General features: G+C 40.6%; 2 protein-coding genes and 2 long non-coding RNA genes across 43 annotated transcripts in view; 2 read left to right on the top strand and 2 right to left on the bottom strand.

The window, feature by feature from the left end:
- LOC135235493 (NACHT, LRR and PYD domains-containing protein 12-like) overlaps positions 1-20,633 on the bottom strand; it is a 419,768-nt gene that overhangs the window by 196,073 nt on the left and 203,062 nt on the right. For 2 of the 36 annotated variants that reach the window (XM_064300981.1, XM_064300986.1), the window contains exons 10-13: positions 19,478-19,651; positions 15,965-16,225; positions 12,856-13,029; positions 5,964-6,137 (exon numbers count right to left, since the gene is read on the bottom strand). The exons of 33 other annotated variants lie outside the window; for them this stretch is intronic. In XM_064300981.1, the coding sequence (XP_064157051.1) occupies positions 5,964-6,137; positions 12,856-13,029; positions 15,965-16,225; positions 19,478-19,651 (783 nt within the window). The remainder of the gene's footprint in view (positions 1-5,963; positions 6,138-12,855; positions 13,030-15,964; positions 16,226-19,477; positions 19,652-20,633) is intronic. One more of the 36 variants, XM_064300992.1, reaches the window with a different exon arrangement.
- The window catches only part of LOC135235498 (cytochrome P450 2M1-like), a 340,188-nt gene that overhangs the window by 211,866 nt on the left and 107,689 nt on the right, over positions 1-20,633 (top strand). The gene's annotated exons all lie outside the window — the stretch shown is intronic.
- On the top strand, positions 322-1,050 carry LOC135235508 (uncharacterized). Its single transcript, XR_010324397.1, has 4 exons — positions 322-351; positions 640-675; positions 726-970; positions 1,001-1,050. It is a non-coding gene; the product is annotated as an uncharacterized LOC135235508 (long non-coding RNA).
- Positions 1,121-4,806, bottom strand: LOC135235505 (uncharacterized). The gene is made up of 3 exons (XR_010324394.1): positions 4,666-4,806; positions 3,865-3,911; positions 1,121-3,636 (listed from the first exon to the last, which is right to left on the bottom strand). It is a non-coding gene; the product is annotated as an uncharacterized LOC135235505 (long non-coding RNA).

Here is a 20,633-nt window from a genome sequence, read left to right as displayed (position 1 = left end):
TGTGTGTGCATGAGTTGGCAGTGTGGTGTGTGGTGGTGTGCATGACTGTACATCATTGTGTTTTTGTAGTGTGTGAGTGTCAGGAAAAAGGGTGTGTGTGGTATTGTGTGTGTGCAGTGTAATGGAGGGATGCTTTGGCGTGGTTGCGTGTGTCTCTACTTCATGAGTAAAGGGATACTGGGATCACCTCTAAATCCACACGGGCAGGTTGGTTGAGTGGGGGGTTTTATGTGTATATGATGTGTGTGGCTGCATGTTTTATTTGCTGGTGTTCTATGTGTTCGATGTGGTTGTGTGTGTGTGTGCGTGCGCGTGTGTGTGTGTGTGTGTGTGAGTGGATATATGAGTGTTGTGTGTGTGTGTGTGTGTGTCTATGTGTATCTGAGTGTGCGTATGTGTGTGTGTGATTGAGTGTGTGTGTATGTGTATATGCGTGTGTGTGTCTCTACTCCAGTTGGCAGAGGGACACTGAGGAGGAGTCACACACTCTAAATCCAGTACAGAGGATTGTGTGTTGAGTGAAGTGTGTGTGTGCGTGTGTGTGTGGATGTGTGTGTAGGTGTGGGTGTGTGTGTGTCTATGTGTATCTGAGTGTGTGTGTGTGTGTGTGTATGGTGTGTGAGTGGGTATATGAGTGAGGTGTGTGTGTGTGTATGTGTACATGAGTGTGTGTAGGTGTGAGTGTGTGTTTGTGATTGAGTGTGTGTGTGTATGCGAGTGTGTAGGTGTGGGTGTGTCTATGTGTATCTGAGTGTGCGTATGTGTGTGTGTGATTGAGTGTGTGTGTGTATGTGTATATGCGTGTGTGTGTCTCTACTCCAGTTGGCAGAGGGACACTGAGGAGTCACACACTCTAAATCCAGTACAGAGGATTGTGTGTTGAGTGAAGTGTGTGTGTGCGTGTGTGTGGATGTGTGTGTAGGTGTGGGTGTGTGTGTGTCTATGTGTATCTGAGTGTGTGTGTGTGTGTGTATGGTGTGTGAGTGGGTATATGAGTGAGGTGTGTGTGTGTGTATGTGTACATGAGTGTGTGTAGGTGTGAGTGTGTGTTTGTGATTGAGTGTGTGTGTGTGTGTGAGTGAGTGGATACATGAGTGTGGTGTGCATGTGTATATGAGCGTGTGTGTGTGAGTGGGTATATGAGTGTGGTGTGTGTGTGTATATGTACATGAGTGTGGTGTGTGTGTGTGTGTGTATGTGTATGAGTGTGTGTGGTGTGTGTGTGTGTATGTGTCAGAGACTGTAAAAAATATGGACAAAGCTACTGTGACGTCACCCATTGCCTCTCCGTGGGTCTGTAAAACACGTTTTGAAGCTCAATGGCGGGCGCGGCCATGTTCTCGATTTGGAGCCAAAACCATAGAGTTAAGCGGTCGTGTGATTTTTACAATGTGATTGACAGTCCGGTGCGGAAAAGCCCATCAACCTGAACGAACGATTGCAGAACGAACTTGAGGCTAGCTGACTGTCTGCCGTTATGTTTTAAAATATATGATCAAATGTTTACGGAGTTTAATTTCCATGTAATCACGTTATATGTATGACATTAATAATACAATTATGTTCAGTTATCTTCAGTTTATGTTTCTCGGCAAAAGGAATATGCTTAGCTAGCATATCAGCTTGCCAGTGAGCTAGGTAAGCTATCCGTGGTTAGCTCACGCATTAGCAATATGAACTACAGGGGAAGAACATCGACTGCACTGATGGTCAATCAATCAGCGATGTGTAGACTACTGGTGATTTGACTAGGCTAATTTTCATATAACTGTCTGGTAGACCTGCTGTTAACCAAGCAAGTTATCGTCGTTGGTTTTCGCCACAGTCAGTTAATGAGCCATTAACTGCTACTACTCCATCGCCGTTTGTGGTGTTTACTTGCTGGGTGACGCTAGCTGACCGATCGTTCGCAAGTCACTTTTTACCGAATAAAAATTAACACTCAGTGGTGATTAACAAATCTACCAAGTATTTTAATAACTGATCTAAGGGCGTGTAAATATGACAACGCACTTCGAAGAGCAAGTTTTCCACCTGTTGCATAAAGACAAAAAAATGTACGTTGAATTTCTAATTATTATTATTTTCTTGCTAGCTTCTAGCTTTGTCACATTCGTGCAGCATAGCCCAGGTAGACATTTACGGGATGTACACGACTGACAAGCCGTCAAACACGTTTGACAGATGGAATATTAGCTAACTAGTCAAATGGCTTGGTAGCCGAAGTTGCTAACTGTTTTAGCATAGGCTACTGTACTACCGTATATAGAAAATAAGCGTTAGCTGATTACGCTTTCTGTGGGCTAAAGGAAATAGTAAAAATGACTCGGCTACCGCAAAACTTCAGAGGAGGATTATTTTATGGTCGTCTAGTGCAGCTGTAAATAGCACACGCTATAATGAAACCACTACAAAATGGGATGCCTGCATTTTCTGACTTCGCACAGGTGGACCGTGGTCGGAGCCGCAATGTCAAGGCCAAGAAACGCCACCTCCCACCCCAGTGACCACAGATTGTAGCCCCTACTGTAGCTCAGTTCTCCGCAGTAATCCGGAAGTGACGCAAGCTGTACCTCATTGGTCCAGAACAAATATTGGCACTGTACCCAAATAACGCAATAAATCATTAAATCGACCCATGGACAGTCATAAGACGAATAAAATACACCTATTATGACTATTTGTTCTTGTGAGAAAAAATTATTGACTTTGTATTTTGATCACATTTGTACCGTAGACTTACATGGAAACCGGATATGAAAACACCTATACTGGAGCCATCCGTAGTGGCGCTAGTGAGCATCCAGGAACTACAACACCAGGAAATGAGCTTCAAAAACGAAGTCTGGTTTTGGCCGCTTGGTATGTGTACATGAGTGTGGTGTGTGTGTGTGTATGTGTATATGAGTGTGTGTGTGTGTGTGTGTATGTGCACATGAGTGTGTGTAGGTGTGGGTGTGTCTATGTGTATCTGAATGTGTGTGTGTGTGTGTCTCTACTCCAGTTGGCAGAGGGACACTGAGCAGGAGCCCCACACTCCAAATCCAGCACAGAGGGGTGTGTGTTGAGTGAAGTGTGTGTGGAGTCTGTGCAGGAGGGTCAGTGTGTCAGAGTCAGAGACGCTGTAGAAGGACAGAGTGGCAGCCGGACGGTCCACACACACTCCTACCCTGTACACACACACACCTCTACCATCATCATCACACACTCCTGCTCTGCGGTAGGGGGAGGGGGGGACAGGTATGTGTGTTGGGTTCTCATTGTGCCAGACACAGTATCCGAGTATATCAGAGTCACTGAGTTTATCAGAGTAACTGGGTTTAATGCACTCCAGACTCCAGGAGTTTTTATTCCATCCAAACAGAGAGTCAGACTCCTTTCCTTTCCTGCTGATTCCTTTATATGTCACTGCTATAGAAACCTGTCCCCTCTCAGACACACTGAACTCAGCCTCCCAGTAACAGCGCTCACACACTCTCTCTCTGCACACAACCTGAGGCATGTACTTAAATCTCTCTGGATGATCAGGATATGGCTGCTCCTCTCTCCCCAGTGTGCGTGTCAGCCTCCTGTTCCCCTCAGACAGAGACAGCTTCCTGTTCGCTGTGTTTGGATCCAGTGTGAGCTGACAGCCGTCTGCACACCAGAGACATTAATGAGATTAATTATCATTATTAATATTCACCTCATAATGTGTGTGAGAGAGAAAGGGCTGTCATAGTACCTCTGTGTGTGTGTTTGTGTACATGTGTGTTTCTATTTGTGTGTTTATGTGTGTAAGAGAAATCTCTCTCACTCACTCACACACACACACAGAGCAGAGTGTGTATCTATGGAAAGTGTTCTGTGTCGATACAAACTCACATTTCCTGGGTCCTGGTTTGGTCCTGTTCTCTCCTCCATGGTCCACACTGTAAGAACAGCAGAACAGAATTTTGAATTTTAACAATCCTTTATTTCCACTCTCAACACATCAATAGCATCACATAAATAAAAACAGACACAATAAAACACAAAACCACGATCATATGAAAAATACACAAATCTGTCACAAAGGAAACTTATTCCATTCCCTCACCCTATTCCATGTGCAAAAATAGCTCCCACCCCTCCACTGAACATTAAACACCCTTATAACACACACACTCTGAAACACACTCAGGCTCTCCATTGCTTTGTAATACTGAAACTCCACCATCACTGTGTCCCTGACCAAACCCCTAACTACAACAACCACATCTTGTCTGTCCCCTCCTTCAATCATATTTTTCCCAACTGTAGAAACAGCTATTCTCGCCTCAAAATTAAATTAATAAGCTGGCACTTATCTGTGTTTTTATTGGAAATTAGGGATAAAAATATTACTTGTAAATGTTTCCCCTAGTAACCAAAATAAACTTCCCAAAAAAGAAAAGAGAGGCTGAAGTCTGGCACACCCCGAAAAACAATGATTAACAGTTTCTCTCTCCATGCAGAATGGACAATGGTGGGATCCTGCCGGGTTCATCACAGAAATAAAACTATTTACTGCAGTGATCCCGCGCAGCACCCTCCACTGTAGATACCCCCCACAACCCCTTCTGCGTGTGTGTGTGTATGTGTGCATGTGTGTGTCTGTATGTGTGTGTGTGTGTGAGGTGCAGTGTGGAAACTCTCTGTACTTACAGCAGTGTGAGTGTGTCCAGGTTAGCAGCAGACAGCGCTCTCACTCCTGAGTCTCCTGGGTGATTGTATCTCAGATCCAGCTCTCTCAGGTGTGAGGGGTTTGAACACAGAGCTGAAGCCAGAGAATCACAGCCTCTCTGTGTGACTTACAGCTGACAGCCGCAGAGAGAAGGACACACACCTTACACACATTATATAAACTAACAGGGCTGTGTGTGTCAACACATAGCAGTGTGTTACACACCTTACACCATTAATATAACTAACAGGGCTGTGCAGTCAAACACACAGCGGTGTGAAATATATATAAAATAAATGGATGCAGAATCAGTCTTATCAAGCTTTGAGTTTACACCCCACTAGTTTGACTCACAGGACCCAGACTGTGGGTATAAAGCTAGCCATGGCGCTATTTCAACCAGAATCACCTCCCCTTCCGCTATCTGCGTGTTACTGTTTTCAAAGTCCCGTCACCTACGTGAAAACAACAACAAACCTCCAAGCTAGACAACCTGCACGCATGAAAAATGGCCAAGTTTGCAAAAAATTTGTATCGTGCAATAAGGCAGGCCTGCTTGGTTCTTTCAGTGAATGGTTGTAAATACAAAGAATATGTTTAGAACATTTGCTGTTTGACAGGGACGTTCTTGTATGTTTGCCCACCGGTTATGGAATAAGTTTCATATACCAAGCATAGCCTATCGACTGCAGTGAGCTAGCAAGGGTAAACACAGAGACATGGTGTGAAAATGCCATGGTTTTGGTAGTGTCCCCCTTGGTCGCGATAATGGAGGACCAGGTGAAAACCCTGCAGTCAAGGGGGTAGCTGCAGCGTACGCCGGGCAAGATCCAGACACGGACGAGAAAATGGCTGCTGGCCAGTACTCCATTACGACACTGTTTTGCAAGGGCACCGTCACTGCATCCTGGGCTTAGTGCCGCCAAAGACGAGTGTGATTGGTTTAAATAAATACAAACAGGCCAGTGTTTTTTTCCCTCTATAGCGGAATGATAATGGGTTGAGCCAGACCTTTCTCCAGTGCTGGCACAGTGCTGAAACGAAGTGTGGAGATGGGTCTGGCTATGTGAGACTAACACCCCACTACAGTTCAGGAAACAGGACCAATTCATTTTATTCATTCATGTGTTTTGAGTCTTATTCTTCCAAGAGGAAGAACAGGAACATGCTGTTTCAGTTCTGTGGAGTGTCTGTTTTCACATTAGAAACATTGACATCAGTGTTGTATTTAGTCACATTGTAGCCCTTATTTATTGAAGGGGTGTGTGTTTGTACTCACCCCAGTCTCTGCAGTTTACAGTGTGGGTCCTCCAGTCCAGCAGAGAGCGCTGTCACTCCTGAATCCTGCAGCTCGTTGTCTCTGAGCTCAAGATCTCTCAGCTCTGAGTGAGGAGAACGCAGGACTGAGGCCAGAACATCACAGCAGCCCTCTGTGAGATTACACCAACCCAGCCTGTGGAGAGACCACACACACACAAACACACGTATACACACACACACACGCATGTACACACACACACACACACACACACACACACATGCACACACACACACACAAATTCACAGATGTGACAATGTGTACCTTGGCAGTTGATATATATGCACCTACGCATTCCTGAGATGTACACACAAAAACAGGGAGGGGGTGTGTAAATTAAGTTCACTACGTATTCTGACTAATTCACAAAAGTCTAAGGCAATTACTGGGCTCTATTCACCAATAAATATGATGAAACCACAAGGTTGGGAGTCTACTGTAGGGGATTCATTGCCAAATCCTTTTCATATGATGAACTTATCTGACTCGCAAACATTCATCTAATCTGCAAACACAAGAAACAGCATTTTTGTGGTGCACTTTACCTCACCTAACATGTTCTTTGGTCCATGAACATCTATACGTTTTAAAAACGTTCAATATTCATCACTATGAATAGATAAATATAATTATTAATGTACACGTGAACCCCATTAGCTGAATACACTACTGTTATCATAGTATTTTCTTCCTAATCTTGTAATTATCAAGTTATCAAACAATTTGTGGTTAACTAATACAGCGTTTTTGGCACTAATTTTAAAAGTTTCACAAAGGTAAAATGAAACCGCATTTAATTAGCTTGTGTTAAGCCGTGACGTATGGACCTTCCGATAATACTGTTTCCAGGCCCAAGCCTCTACTGCAGTGGTGTTCAACTCGGGCCAGAAAGGGCCGGTGTGGGTGCAGGCTTTTGTTCCAACCAAGCAGTTACCCACACCGGCCCTTTTCTGGCCCGAGTTGAGAACCACTGCTCTACTGCATTGGCTGAGGCTCTCGTCTTTTCAACATGTCGCAGTGCTGTGCATGTTGTTTGAATAGATCTGAGTCCAAAAAAACTATTCAATTGTCATTCTACTGCTTTCCTTGCGATGAGAAAGGGAAGAGGAAATGGCTGCAGTTGATAATTAAGTTCTTAAACGAATGAAGAAAAACAAAGTTTGGCGCCAGTGGGTGCTAACGTTAGCTAGCTGTTTACATCCTACCTGTCCTTATCAGTTCTCATTATTAGTGGACAACCTGTCTACATTACAGTTTATCATTACTGTACACCTGCTACCATATATTCTTACCACTGTATTATATGTAAGGAATAAACCGCGGTGGGCTGTCCGTTACTGGAAAATAATGGTAGTTTTCAATTTGTACCGTTGTTAAGCAAAAACTGGTGGTTAATTCGATGAAACCAACGATTCTAACAAGAAAAAATAGTTCCTTCTTGTTTTATACCATACCATTAGCACTACACAAAACCATAACTCAATAAAATTAATTAAAGGGCCAATTGACTTGAAAGAACTGAGGAAATATTGGGTAGCATTGCTTTGAGATAGCCTACATCTTATGTCATTTCGGTGAGGCAAGATAGCCTATATTGTTTGTAGTATCGTAACTTGGCGTCATTTTGATATCAATACTTTTTAGTAACTTGGCATTTTTGTACGTTGAAAGCGTGTTTTTTTTATGAGATATCAGTTCTTTTTACAAAGCGTTTTATTATGAGAGTGAGAAATGCGACCCTGTAAAAAACGGGTGTGGATTATGGCTATCGTTGTGTGAATTTGTACAGTCTGATGAGCGTGTACCGTTCAGCAGTTTCGGTTTGCTGTGAAACAGTGTCTGTGAGAAAGGATGCAGTGGCATAAGAGTAAACGAATCAGAAACGCAGATGAAATATGGCCAGTTTATGTACTCACGGATTTGACGTCCATCCAACGAGCCTTGACTGACAAAAGAATCAGCAAATCAGTAGAATTATAACTCCCTAGGTCGCAATTTGTGTAGCCTTCTGTCCTGCTCCGTTGTCTGTTATTTCAGGGAAAGATGCACTTTTAGTGTTTGTAAGGTTTATCCTTCTGTGCAGCTCCGTTGTCTGTTATTTCGTGGAGATGCACTTTTAGTGTTTGTAAGGTGTATAAGGCATTTTGATAGGCTTATCTGGAGGTAGGAATCATCTTCGCTGTTTTGCTAAACTAGAACCGGAAAACATGATAGTGCAGAATAGGAGCAGACGCATATGTCCCAGCAGGCTTTGCATATGAGAAAATGACAACAGTGTGAGAGAAATTAGGATGAAATTACGGAATTCCGTAGTTGAAACAATATGTTTTTAGCAGAGTGGGCATGTAGGTGAAGGTTGACATGATCACAGAGTATAGTGCGAAGTAAATGGAGTGGCCATGAGCGAGCTTATATTCCTTATCGAATGGTATATATAACAGTCGCTGTGTAGCATTAACCGTTAAAGTGGAGGTTTAAGTAACATGTGAAATCCATTGCTGTGTTTTTTTTCATGTTCAGTGCTAGTAGTTATAACTATGAGTGAATCATGATTTTAAATGTAAATGTTTTAATGGGGAGTTGCAGAATGTACACGTAATTGTTTGTATGTGGCTACATAGAGAACAGGGCAAGGTAACATGAATGTAGACACGTGGCGTTTGCTGATAAGAAGGTTTTGTACGGTAGCCAAGTGAAGAAATGCAGTTAGTAGAAATGGCACAGCGGTGAACTGGTGTAACTTTGTAATAAAAGGAATACATTTGCTGTCATGAAATGCATATGGGTGGCCATGAGTGAGTTTTGGTAAAGCAAATATAATATAAGCGTAAGAGAACGTTAATGTAAAAGAGGAAAGTATCTGCCTGAGGACGAGGCGGGATTCAATCGTTCTACCGGAGGTTTACCAGTCTGCCACTTTGTTAGGAGCAGCACCATGACATATGCAATGCGTGAAATGTAATTAGCAAACCTGTCCGTGGTTTTAAAGAAGAACACAGGCGAGTAAGCGCAGAAGAGCTCCGATTGAATCCATATGGCTTTGCAATATTGTAGCCGGTGAACAATTGAACGTGCAGACGGTACGTCATAACACTGTGGTGCAAAAGCAATAATTGAGAAGTAGTGGACAATTATTAGTGAAGGTAAAAGCAGGTTAAAGGAGTAACATGATGGTTGAACGTGACACTTCTCAGTTGTCTTTAGGCAAGAACAAAACAAATGTGCATAATTTTTTATTATTATTCAGTCATTGCAATGTACTTTAAAACGTGTTTTTCTAAGCCTAAATTTCCCACTATAAAAGTTCACCCGAACCGTCTGGGCGTGGTAATGAGAACTGTCAGTTATGTTAACTGTCAGTCAGCTATGATTGACAGACCGTGGCCCGTTACCATAGCTACCCCCATGATACGTGCTGTTTTTGGGAGACTTTTCACAAGCTAGCTAGCTTAGTAGTATATGAAGTACCGATAGATAGCTAAGGTAAAGACGTTGACTTATATCCAACTATAATTTTTGCTATCTAGCTAGCCAAGTTAAGATGAAAGCACAACTATGACGTCCTCATAAAAGCAAACTAGCTAGCTAACGTTATCGATAACATGGCGTTATGAAAGCAAACTACCTAGCTAGCTAACGTTAGCTAGCTAGCTAAATTAATATAACCAGAAATAATCTAATAGTCCTTAAAAGTCACTCTAATTTAAGTGAACCTAACGTTAGTGAAATATGTGCATTGTCTTGCCTGTAATCCAGCCGCGCAAACTATGGGTCTGGAGTTATCCATGGGTTTACGCGGCGTGGAAAAGAGGAGTGGTGTGGGAGTACTGTGTTCGTGACGGACCAAGTTGACAACTTTGTCAACCGTTTGAAAATAGGACGGTAAATTTAAAACGCATATTTCTCCAAAAATGCAGAACGGACATATTTAATACTGTACTCATTGTGTTTCTTCAATGCCTCGTGTGCAAGTAGCACATAAAAACGAGAAAGTGTGAAAACCACCATGGTACTCCTTTAAAGAAAGGCGCTCTTAGCTAGGTTTGAACCTTCGACCTTGAGTTCTCAAGACTGTAACCTTACCCACTACGCCACAGGCGGACTAGCTGTTGTACTGTCAATGTTTCAGAGTAAAAAGGTATGGATATTTTGCGTGTGTATGCGAGTTTTCCATTGGGTCGTGTAGGTGAAGATTTGGCGGGTGTCGGTAAAATGTCCAATGGGGAGACATGTTATTAGTGGGATAGGCGGCAGGAAAAATAAGAATGAAAAGAAGAAGAAGGAGAAAACGCAAAATCCCCTTAGTTTGGGGCTTTATTGTGTGGACATGTGAAGTTGTTTATGAAATCTGTCTGTTGAAATGGGGTCAGAATGTACAGAATTTAATGTTTTTAAGGGCTGAGTGTCTGTGGCTGTTGTGGTTATTTCTGTGGGGAACCCTGAAAAGTGCCAAACTCTCGGTGATGTATAGGTATGATGATGATGATGATGATGATATGATGATGAGATGAGAGATGAGAGATGATGATGATCATCTCTCATGATGATGGTGAGATGATGATGATGATGAGATGAGATGAGATGATGAGGGCATGCCCCCGCCAAGGCGTAACTTGGCGGGATGGCATACCTGCCATCCCAATCACAACATAAATCACTAACTTGCCAGAATATAATTCAATTCAGCCGCTTCCCTCAGCATTTAATAACTGTCCTTGGAGGAAAGCGACATTAACCAATATTTAGTGGTGACCGTACAGTAAAACTAATATACTGTATGCATTCACTCATATATATTGTTATGGGATGGAAATTTAATGAAATATGTACTCTCAAAATGCTGTAGATGCCAAAATGTCTCAGTTTCAAACCATGGCTTCAAAATTCCATTGCAGTTGGGGACTCGTTTCGACCAGGCTTGTGTCCCCTATTTCACCAGAATTTTAAAAAACACCCATTTGACTAAAATGTTTTACACCACACTGTAGACAAGATCGAGGCATATGTAAAAATATTGTTGTTAAATCTAGGATTAGCTGTCTAGCCATGTCAGTAAACATTTTATAGGGCCTCTTTCCCAGCGTAACTTAAACAAATCATAAAGAGGATGATGTTAAGACATGAGTCACAATTTGAATGACATTTCATTTCAGCAATGCCAAATCCCTTCTGGGGCTATTTTGAATAAAGCCGCGTTTCCACCAAAATTACCCGGAACTTTCAGTCCCAGGAACTACTTTACCAGGAACTAAAAGGTTCCTTCAGCCAATGGTTGTCTGCGTTTCCACCGGAGTCTAAAGTCCCGCGAAGATTAGGCAAATTAGCCCACTGACGTATGAAAAAGCGACGTTGTCGTCGGTCCATCTGTCATATGATTTCTTCTGTAACCCCATACTACCACCGTAGTAGCCTACATTATTTTCTAATAACCGGGAAAGCCCGGAGGGGTTTATTTCACTTATATACAACGGGTTACCAACAATGACTATATATGGTTACTTTTGTATTTATTGATTTTCATATATCCTCTCAAACACATTCATTATGTTTTTATGCGAACATTCGCTTTCATGTCTTGACATCCGAAGCGACAGAATGCATTCACATTTATATGTATAACTGGCAACAACAGCAGAAAACATGCACACGTTGTAAACAATTTGCTGTTTGATTACTTTCTCGTCGTCAATTCCATATAGGCTAATGGCAAAATGACAAGAATAGAACGAAAACTCGGACTTGCGTGAAAATGTAAATTAGTAGTGGTACAGCCACCGTTTGCTTTCCTTCAAAGTTACTGCTAGCCGAGCAGCGAAGTGTGCCCTGTTATTAAATAACTTGTTATTTTACCCTGACAAAAAGTGCGGAAGGTGATTTCCAGTTTGCTTTTACTGTATCACCAATGTGAATTACGCATACCTCACATAACTGTATCAAACGTTTTGAGTCAATTACAAAGGGCTAACAAAAAAAATCCGTAAGAAAATATTCAGCAACCGAATTAATCAGTTTGAATGTTTTGGTACGTAATATGCTGTCCCAGCACGAATGCTTTGCATTTTATAAAACAAATACTAAATCAAGAAAAGAACAGAAGAGCACACGTTATAATTCCAAGACGTTGGCAGGCTATAACCAAAAGTAGGCTACTGCGCCGCATAACATACAAGTTTGATTTGAAGTTATTATGAAAATAAATCGGTTTGCGGGCTGCATATTTTTAAACATGGCGGTTGAAATAAAACACTGCCAGTAGTCGACCAATCAATAATTTTCAGCGCTTGCGCCCCACCCCAAAGGTTCCGGTACTTTTGGAAAGTACTACCCCCCGAGCAGGGACTTTTTTGGGGGTAAAATAAAGCCCCCGGAACCAAATTTAGACCCTAGTTCCTGCGGTCGAAACGTTCCTCAAAAGGTTCCTAGTTCCAGGGTAAAGTTCCTGGGGTGGAAACGCGGCTTTGGATGGTAGCAGTAGAGTGTCTCTCTCTCCAGGGTGCAATGTCTAGCGATAATTTCATACGAGCACAACACAGTCAATACACATATATGCTAAGTGTTCACTGTGTGAACTGTGTTCTTGGCAAGAAATAGCTGTACAAAATAATTATTGTACCTTACTGAGCCTGTGTTTAGCAGTTGTCTATGACCATGATATGCACTTTTTGTACGTCGCTTTGGATAAAAGCGTCTGCGAAATAAATGTAATGTAATGTAAATTGTATTCACATAAACATTCAGGTTACAGGTTTTGAAAATGAATGAAATCAGGAAATTTGTTTTCTTCCCTGTGACAAAATTCAAACCCTTACACAGCCACAACAGTTAAGGTCACACAGTACACAGCACTACTCACCCCAGTCTCTGTAGTTTACAGTTTGGACTCATCAGTCCAGCACAGAACAGCTTCACTCCTGAATCTCTCAGGTTATTGTCTCTGAGGTCCAGATCTCTCAGGGTTGAGTTTGATGACTGGAGAGCTGAGGCCATAATATCGCAGGACTTCTCTGTGAGATCACAGTTGTTCAGTCTGCAGAGAGTTAATATAGTATATTATGAATATTGTTTCATTACTGTCAATTTTTTTACTTTAATACCACAATTAAAAATAAAGAAAACATTTCACCACTGCAACTAAGTTTCATTTATTTCAGACATGCACTTGATAAGATGAATGTATGCTCACGAGAGAAACGGCTCCACAGCCAACAAGTCCCTGCACTCTCGTGCACTCTGTGTGCTGTAATCTCTTTCTCTCTCCCTATGAAAGTCCTGTAATGTCTACTCTGTGGGGTCTGTGTCACATCCAAGGTGTATGGCTATTTAGTGTATAACACAGCTCACCACAAAGAATGCACTGACTTTCTGAGGGCTGTATTGTAATGTACCATCCAACCCTTCCAAGCATCTAAAATACATTTTTAACATTCCAAACGTTCGCTCAATCATTGACCAATAAAATGCAAGTTGGTGGTGTGTTGGCTTAATGTATGGAGAAAGTAGTAAAGGATGAACACTTTATTTTACTGTTCCCAGGCTTTTCACTGAAGCCTCCCTGCTCTCATAGGAAGCGCAGTTGTTATAATTACAAATTTCACAAATAATTCATTTTCAGTTTGATGACAGAATTTAATTCATTCAGTATTAGAAATAATCCACTTCACTGAGGCTACTGTGTCAGTTTAGTCACATGATCAGTTCTAAATGACGCTGTTAGCTCCATACAGATGCACTGCAAACATAGCTGCCACAGGACTGCGTAAATGAGCACAGCTTGCATTTGACAGTCAACTGAAATTAAATATTTCTCACATCTGTGTCATGCATTCACGTGTGCCGCATTCATAACGCCACCAAAATAGCAAAATGTGCTATGAGTTAAGACCTGGTCTGGATTGGTTTAAATGGAAACACATTATTCAACACTGAACTTGCGCATCTGGGCATACATAAAAACATTCTTTTACCGCTAAAAATTTGTATTCCTTCATTGCAACAAGATACAGCCAACAATAGCCGAAGGCATGCCAAGACAGCTGTGAAAAATGCAGTTCACTGAACACTAAAACAAAGAAGAGGAATTAAAAAAAAAATTATACCATGTCATTCTACTGTCAATATCTGGGCATTACTATAAAATAAATATACAACCTTACCATTGGTTTTACGCGTAGAGATGTCCCTTTCAAGACTGAGTGGTCATATATTGTCTTGGACAATCCGTTTGTGAAATATACACTTATTTGTGATGCCTGGGTACCTTCCAAAATAGCTGTGCTATTTTTTTGAATTTGAGTGTAATGTAAATGTAATTTTGATATCAATACTTTTAATGGCAGGCCTAGATTTGAATTAATGACTTAGACAGTACACTGTATGTGTAAGTAACTTGGCATTTTTGTATGTTGAAAATGTGTTTTTCATCAGATATCATTTCTTTTTGTACTGGGTTTGTTTTGAGTAATTGATAATAGCAATTCATATAAATTAGGTTATGAGAAACATGCATACACATAAATGCACGCAAACACACATTCTAGATGAAAGAAACACACAGGCATAGATTTAATCTTTTTACTTTACCATTAATGACAAATAAACAAAAGTGTATGTCATTTATAAATGAAAGTGGTTTTGATGGGCTATTGTACATGACAGACCTACTAATTTTCTGCATGTCGGTAGAGGATATATATAGGGCTAGCTAACATTAATTTAGAAATATGGCATTGCAGGGTCGCTATAGTAGTCTAGTTAAGAAGTAGTTACAGTACCACTACTGGCACAATGCAACCATTTTGACTTTAAAAAAAGCGATATACCAGGCATGGAGAAGTCATTATCTTGCGCCAGTTTCTGTACGACCAGTAATGTTACCTACCAGACAGAAATGCATCACTGATTTTAGTGCTTAATTTCAGAGCCGTCTGTAGTAACATTATACACGGGACCTGTTCTATCTTTAGCAAGGTACCTAATGTAAAATTTGAAGGTGAAGGTGGAACTGTCTAACGTGTGGGTGTATTTTATTTGGATTTGTGAAATATAAATGAGTTTCCCACAAGGATTTTACAGATGCCACAGGACTAGTTTATATGTTTTATTTTTAGTTAGCCATCAATCCAGTGAAATTAGTTAGAGGATCGCGTGAGTCCGAGGGGGGATGAACCTGCATCTGTTACAAAAAGTTCCAACGGCAACCCAGTGAGCTAAAAGACTGCAGACATTATGGCTGCAAAGTTTTGTACTTGTAAACGTGTATGTGTATATTTGTGTGTGTATCTGATGTTTCTATTGGCTGAAATACCTAAATTTGGCATACCGTACCTGTCATCTCAATTAAACATTTAAACTATTGCTTTTGCGTCTGTATAATCATTGCGGAAAATCCATCCAAATGATTGCCTCTTAACATTGTTAAAGCTGTCTATTCCTGGTTATTGGCAACTGTCATATGATAAACTGTTTTCTCTTACACTGCACCAAACTACATGGCTCACTTATACGCTGACTGAAGTGTGCATCTATGTAAGAACCAATAACTGCATTGGCCTCGTTAATAAAGTTTTGGGGTTACACCCTTACTCACTGGGCATATTTGTTAATTTCACTAGCAGGATGTGCAGCTCCTCTGGGATAGCCGCTAGAGTCAGTGTCCAGATGGAAAAAATAATATAGAGGTCATGAATTGCTCACTTGTACGCTGACTGAGGTTTCAGTGTCAGAGAACACTTAGATGGCAGCAGTAGAGTGTCTCTCTCTCCAGGGTGCAGTGTCTAGCGATAATTTCATATCAGCACACCCCAGTCAATACGTATATATGCAAAATTGTATTCACACAAACATTCAGGTTACAGATTTTGAAAATGAATGAAATCAGGAAATCTGTTTTCTTCCCTGTGACAAAATTCAAACCCTTACACAGCCACAACAGTTAAGGTCACACAGTACACAGCACTACTCACCCCAGTCTCTGTAGTTTACAGTTTTGACTCATCAGTCCAGCACAGAGCAGCTTCACTCCTGAATCTCCCAGGTAATTGTAGCTGAGGTCCAGTCTCTCTAGTTTACAGTTTGGACTCATCAGTCCAGAACAGAGCAGCTTCACTCCTGAATCTCTCAGGTTATTGTCGCTGAGGTCCAGATCTCTCAGGGCTGAGTTTGATGACTGGAGAGCTGAGGCCACAATATCACAGGACTCCTCTGTGAGGTCACAGTTGTTCAGTCTGGAGAGAGTTAATATAGTATATTATGAATGTTGTTTCTTTACTGTCAATTTTTGTATAATACCACAATTAAAAATAAAGAAAACGTTTCACCACTTCAACTAAGTTTCATTTATTTCAGACATGCACTTGATAAGATGAATGTATGCTCACGAGAGAAACGGCTCCACAGCCAACAAGTCCCTGCTCTCTCGTGCACTCTGTGTGCTGTAATCTCTTTCTCTCTCCCTATGAAAGTCCTGTAATGTCTACTCTGTCGAGTCTGTGTCACATCCAAGGTGTATGGCTATTTAGTGGATAACACAGCACACCACAAAGAATGCACTGACTTTCTGAGGGCTGTATTGTAATGTACCACCCAACCCTTCCAAGCACCTAAAAAAAATTTTAACATTCCAAACGTTCGCTCAATCATTGACCAATAAAACGCAAGTTGGTGGTATGCTGGCTTAATGTGTGGGGAAAGTAGTAAAGGATGAACACTTTTTTTGACTGTTCCCAGGCTTTTCACTGAAGCCTCCCTGCTCTCATAGGAAGCGCAGTTGTTATAATTACAAATTTCACAAATAATTCATCTTCAGTTTGATGACAAAATGTAATTCATTCATGATTAGAAATAATCCACATCACTGAGGCTACTGTGTCAGTTTAGTCACATGATCAGTTCTAAATGACGCTGTTAGCTCCATACAGATGCACTGCAAAAATAGCTGCCATTGGACTGCATAAATGAGCACAGCTTGCATTTGAAACAGTCAAACTGAAATAAAATACTTCTCACATCTGTGTCATGCATTCACGTGTGCCGCATTCATAACGTCACCAAAATAGCGAAATGTGCTGTGAGTTAAGACCTGGTCTGGATTGGTTTAAATGGAAACACATTATTCAACACCGAACTTGCGCATCTGGGTATACATAAAAACATTCTCATACTGCTAAAAAATTGTATTCCATCATTGCAACAAGATAAAGCCAACAATATCCGAAGGTAGGCCAGTACAGCTGTGAAAAATGTTGCTCGCTGAACACTTAAATAAAGAAGAGGAATTTTAAAAAATTGCCATGTCATTATACTGTCAATATCTGGGCATTAATATGGAATAAATATACAACCTTACCATTGGTTTTACGCATAGGGATGTCCCTTTCAAGACTGAGTGGTCATATATTGTCTTGGACAATCCGTTTGGGAAATATACACTTATTTGTGATGCCTGGGTACCTTCCAAAATAGCTGTGCTATTCTTTTGAAATTGAGTGCAATGTAACTGTAATTTTGAGATCAATACTTTTAATGGCAGGCCTAGATTTGAACGAATGACTTAAAGACAGTACACTGTATGTGTAAGTAACTTGGCATGTTTGTATGTTTAAAATATGTTTTGCATCAGATATCATTTCTTTTTGTACTGGGTTTGTTATGAGTAAGCGATAATAGCAATTCATACAAATGTAGGCTATGAGAGACATGCATGCACATACATGCACACAAACACACATTCTAGCTGAAAGAAACACATAGGCATAGATTTAATCTTTTTACTTTACCATTAATGACAAATAAATGAAAGTGTATGTCATTTTTAAATGAAAGTGGTTTTTATGGGCTATTGTACATGACAGACCTACTAATTGTCTGCATGTCGGTAGAGGATATATATAGGGCTAGCTAACATTAATTTAGAAATATGGCATTGCAGGGTTGCTATAGTAGTCTAGTTAAGAAATAATTACAGTACCAGTACTGGCACAATGCAATCATTTTGACTTTTAAAAAAGCGATATACCAGGCAGGGAGAAGTCATTATCTTGCGCCAGGTTCTGTACGACCAGTAATGTTACCTACCAGACAGAAATGCATCACTGATTTTAGTGCTTAATTTCAGAGCTGTCTGTAGTAACATACACGCCATCTGTTCTATCTTTAACAAGGTAGCTAATGTAAAACTTGAAGGTGAAGGTGGAACTGTCTAATGTGTGGGTGTATTTTACTTGGATTGGTGAAATATAAATGAGTTTCCCACAAGGATTTTACAGATGCCAAAGCAATAGTTTAAATGTTTTATTTTTAGTTAGCCATCAATCCAGTGTAATTAGTTAGAGGTTCGCGTGAGTCCGAGGGGGGATGAACCTGCATCTGTTACAAAAAGTTCCAATGGCAATCCAGTGAGCTAAAAGATTGCAGACATTATGGCTGCAAAGTTTTGTACTTTTAAGTGTGTACTTGTATATTTGTGTGTGTATCTGATGTTTCTATTGGCTGATATACCTAAATTTCCAATGGGGAGATGTATTCTTTGTGGACCTGGAGCATTTATGATGATGTAACCAGGCAGGAAAAAGAAGAAGGAAAAAACACAAAATCCCCTAAGTTTGGGGCTTTATTGTGCGGACGTGTGACATTGTTTGTGAATTCTGTCTGTTGAAATGAGGTCAGAAGGTACAGAAATGAATGTTTTTTAAGGGCTGAGAGTCTGTGGTCATTGGGGTTATTTTTGAAGGGAACCCTGAAAAGTGCCAAACTCTCTGGGCTGTATAGGTATGGGGCATGCCGCCCCGCCAAGGCGTAACTTGGCGGGATGGCATACCGTACCTGCCATCCCAATTAAACATTTAAACTATTGCTTTTGCATCTGTATAATCATTGCGGAAAATCCATCCAAATGATTGCCTCTTAACATTGTTAAAGCTGTCTATTCCTGATTATTGGCAACTTTCATATTTTGTCATATGATAAACTGTTTTCTCTTACACTGCACCAAACTACATGGCTCACTTATACACTGACTGAAGTGTGCATCTCTGTAAGAACCAATAACTGCATTGGCCTCGTTAATAAAGTTTTGGGGTAACACCCTTACTGTGTTACTCATGGGGAATATTTGTTAATTTCACTAGCAGGATGTGAAACTCCTCTGGGATAGCTGCTAGAGTCAGTGTCCAGATGGATAAAATAATACAGACGTCATGAATTTCTCACTTGTACGCTGACTGAGGTTTCAGTGTCAGAGAACACTTAGATGGCAGCAGTCGAGTGTCTCTCTCTCCAGGGTGCAGTGTCTAGCGATAATTTCATATGAGCACACCCCAGTCAATACACATATATACTAAATTGTATTCACACAAACATTCAGGTTACAGGTTTTGAAAATGAATGAAATCAGGAAATTTGCTTTCTTCCCTGTGACAAAATTCAAACCCTTACACAGCCACAACAGTTAAGGTCACACAGTACACAGCACTACTCACCCCAGTCTCTGTAGTTTACAGTTTTGACTCATCAGTCCAGCACAGAGCAGCTCCACTCCTGAATCTCTCAGGTTATTGTAGCTGAGGTCCAGATCTCTCAGGGTTGAGTTTGATGACTGGAGAGCTGAGGCCACAATATCGCAGGACTTCTCTGTGAGGTTACAGTTGTTCAGTCTGCAGAGTTAATATAGTACATTATGAATATGTTTCTTTACTGTCAATTTTAGTTTAATACCACAATTACATGTGAGCTGAACTGGAACATAGTGACAGTTGAATTTGTTTTAATGTCATCCAATTCCCATACAAGGAAACATTACATACTAAAATGGGCACGTCTATATGCTTTATAACAGAAAGAAAACATTTCACTAATTTTCGGAGAAATTTTGGATACGTTTCAGGACACCTAGATATTTTAGGCCTCTGTACCGATGGAAATTTTGTAATTCCCACTTGAAAATGATGAAACGGTGAGTTTCGTCTGATAAAACAGTTGATTTGTAGTGAAATACATGATTTACAGCAATGCATAATTTAGACATTTTGGATAGTTTTGGAGACACTGGGTACACTGCTTAGTTTTTGCTTCATAAACCTATAGTAGTTCTACATATCCACCCTCAGATTTTATGAACTCGTGGTCAAGGAGTTTTTGATCCAGGACATGTATAGCGTAACCTGTTTTATATATGGGTCCTCTCAGTATTTAATTGCAAACTAACGAAGAGCAAATTCAATTTGGATTTTTTTTGCAGAGACAATTGCATTTGTGGCACTTTATTTCTTCCTACATTATGAATATAAATAAATCTTAGTTAGTATTGTAAATGGTACAAATGTCTTTCTTCATTTAAGCCATTATTCCAGTCTCTTTGATGCACACGTCTGGAGTTATAAAGCTTTAAATAAGGCACCCCGTGAATGGGCAACGATTGGGCATATTTGGCATGCGCGCAAAGGGTTTAAATGAGGCTGTTAAAATGATCCAGAAGTTATCATTTATACCAAATTTTCACTTCACAGACAATTTTATTGTACTTTACTCTCACTAGAAGTATTACGTGTGAAAATACACTGTCAATCATCTACATTATTAATGACATAATACTCACGTGGCCTTCCTGCAGTTCCTGACTACTGGTACCAGTCTCTG

This window comes from Anguilla rostrata, chromosome 12, assembly GCF_018555375.3.
Source record: "Anguilla rostrata isolate EN2019 chromosome 12, ASM1855537v3, whole genome shotgun sequence".
Classification (NCBI taxonomy): Eukaryota; Metazoa; Chordata; class Actinopteri; order Anguilliformes; family Anguillidae; genus Anguilla; species Anguilla rostrata.
Note: the sequence above shows the minus strand (reverse complement) of the source record. Positions and strands in the feature narration are given on the sequence as shown.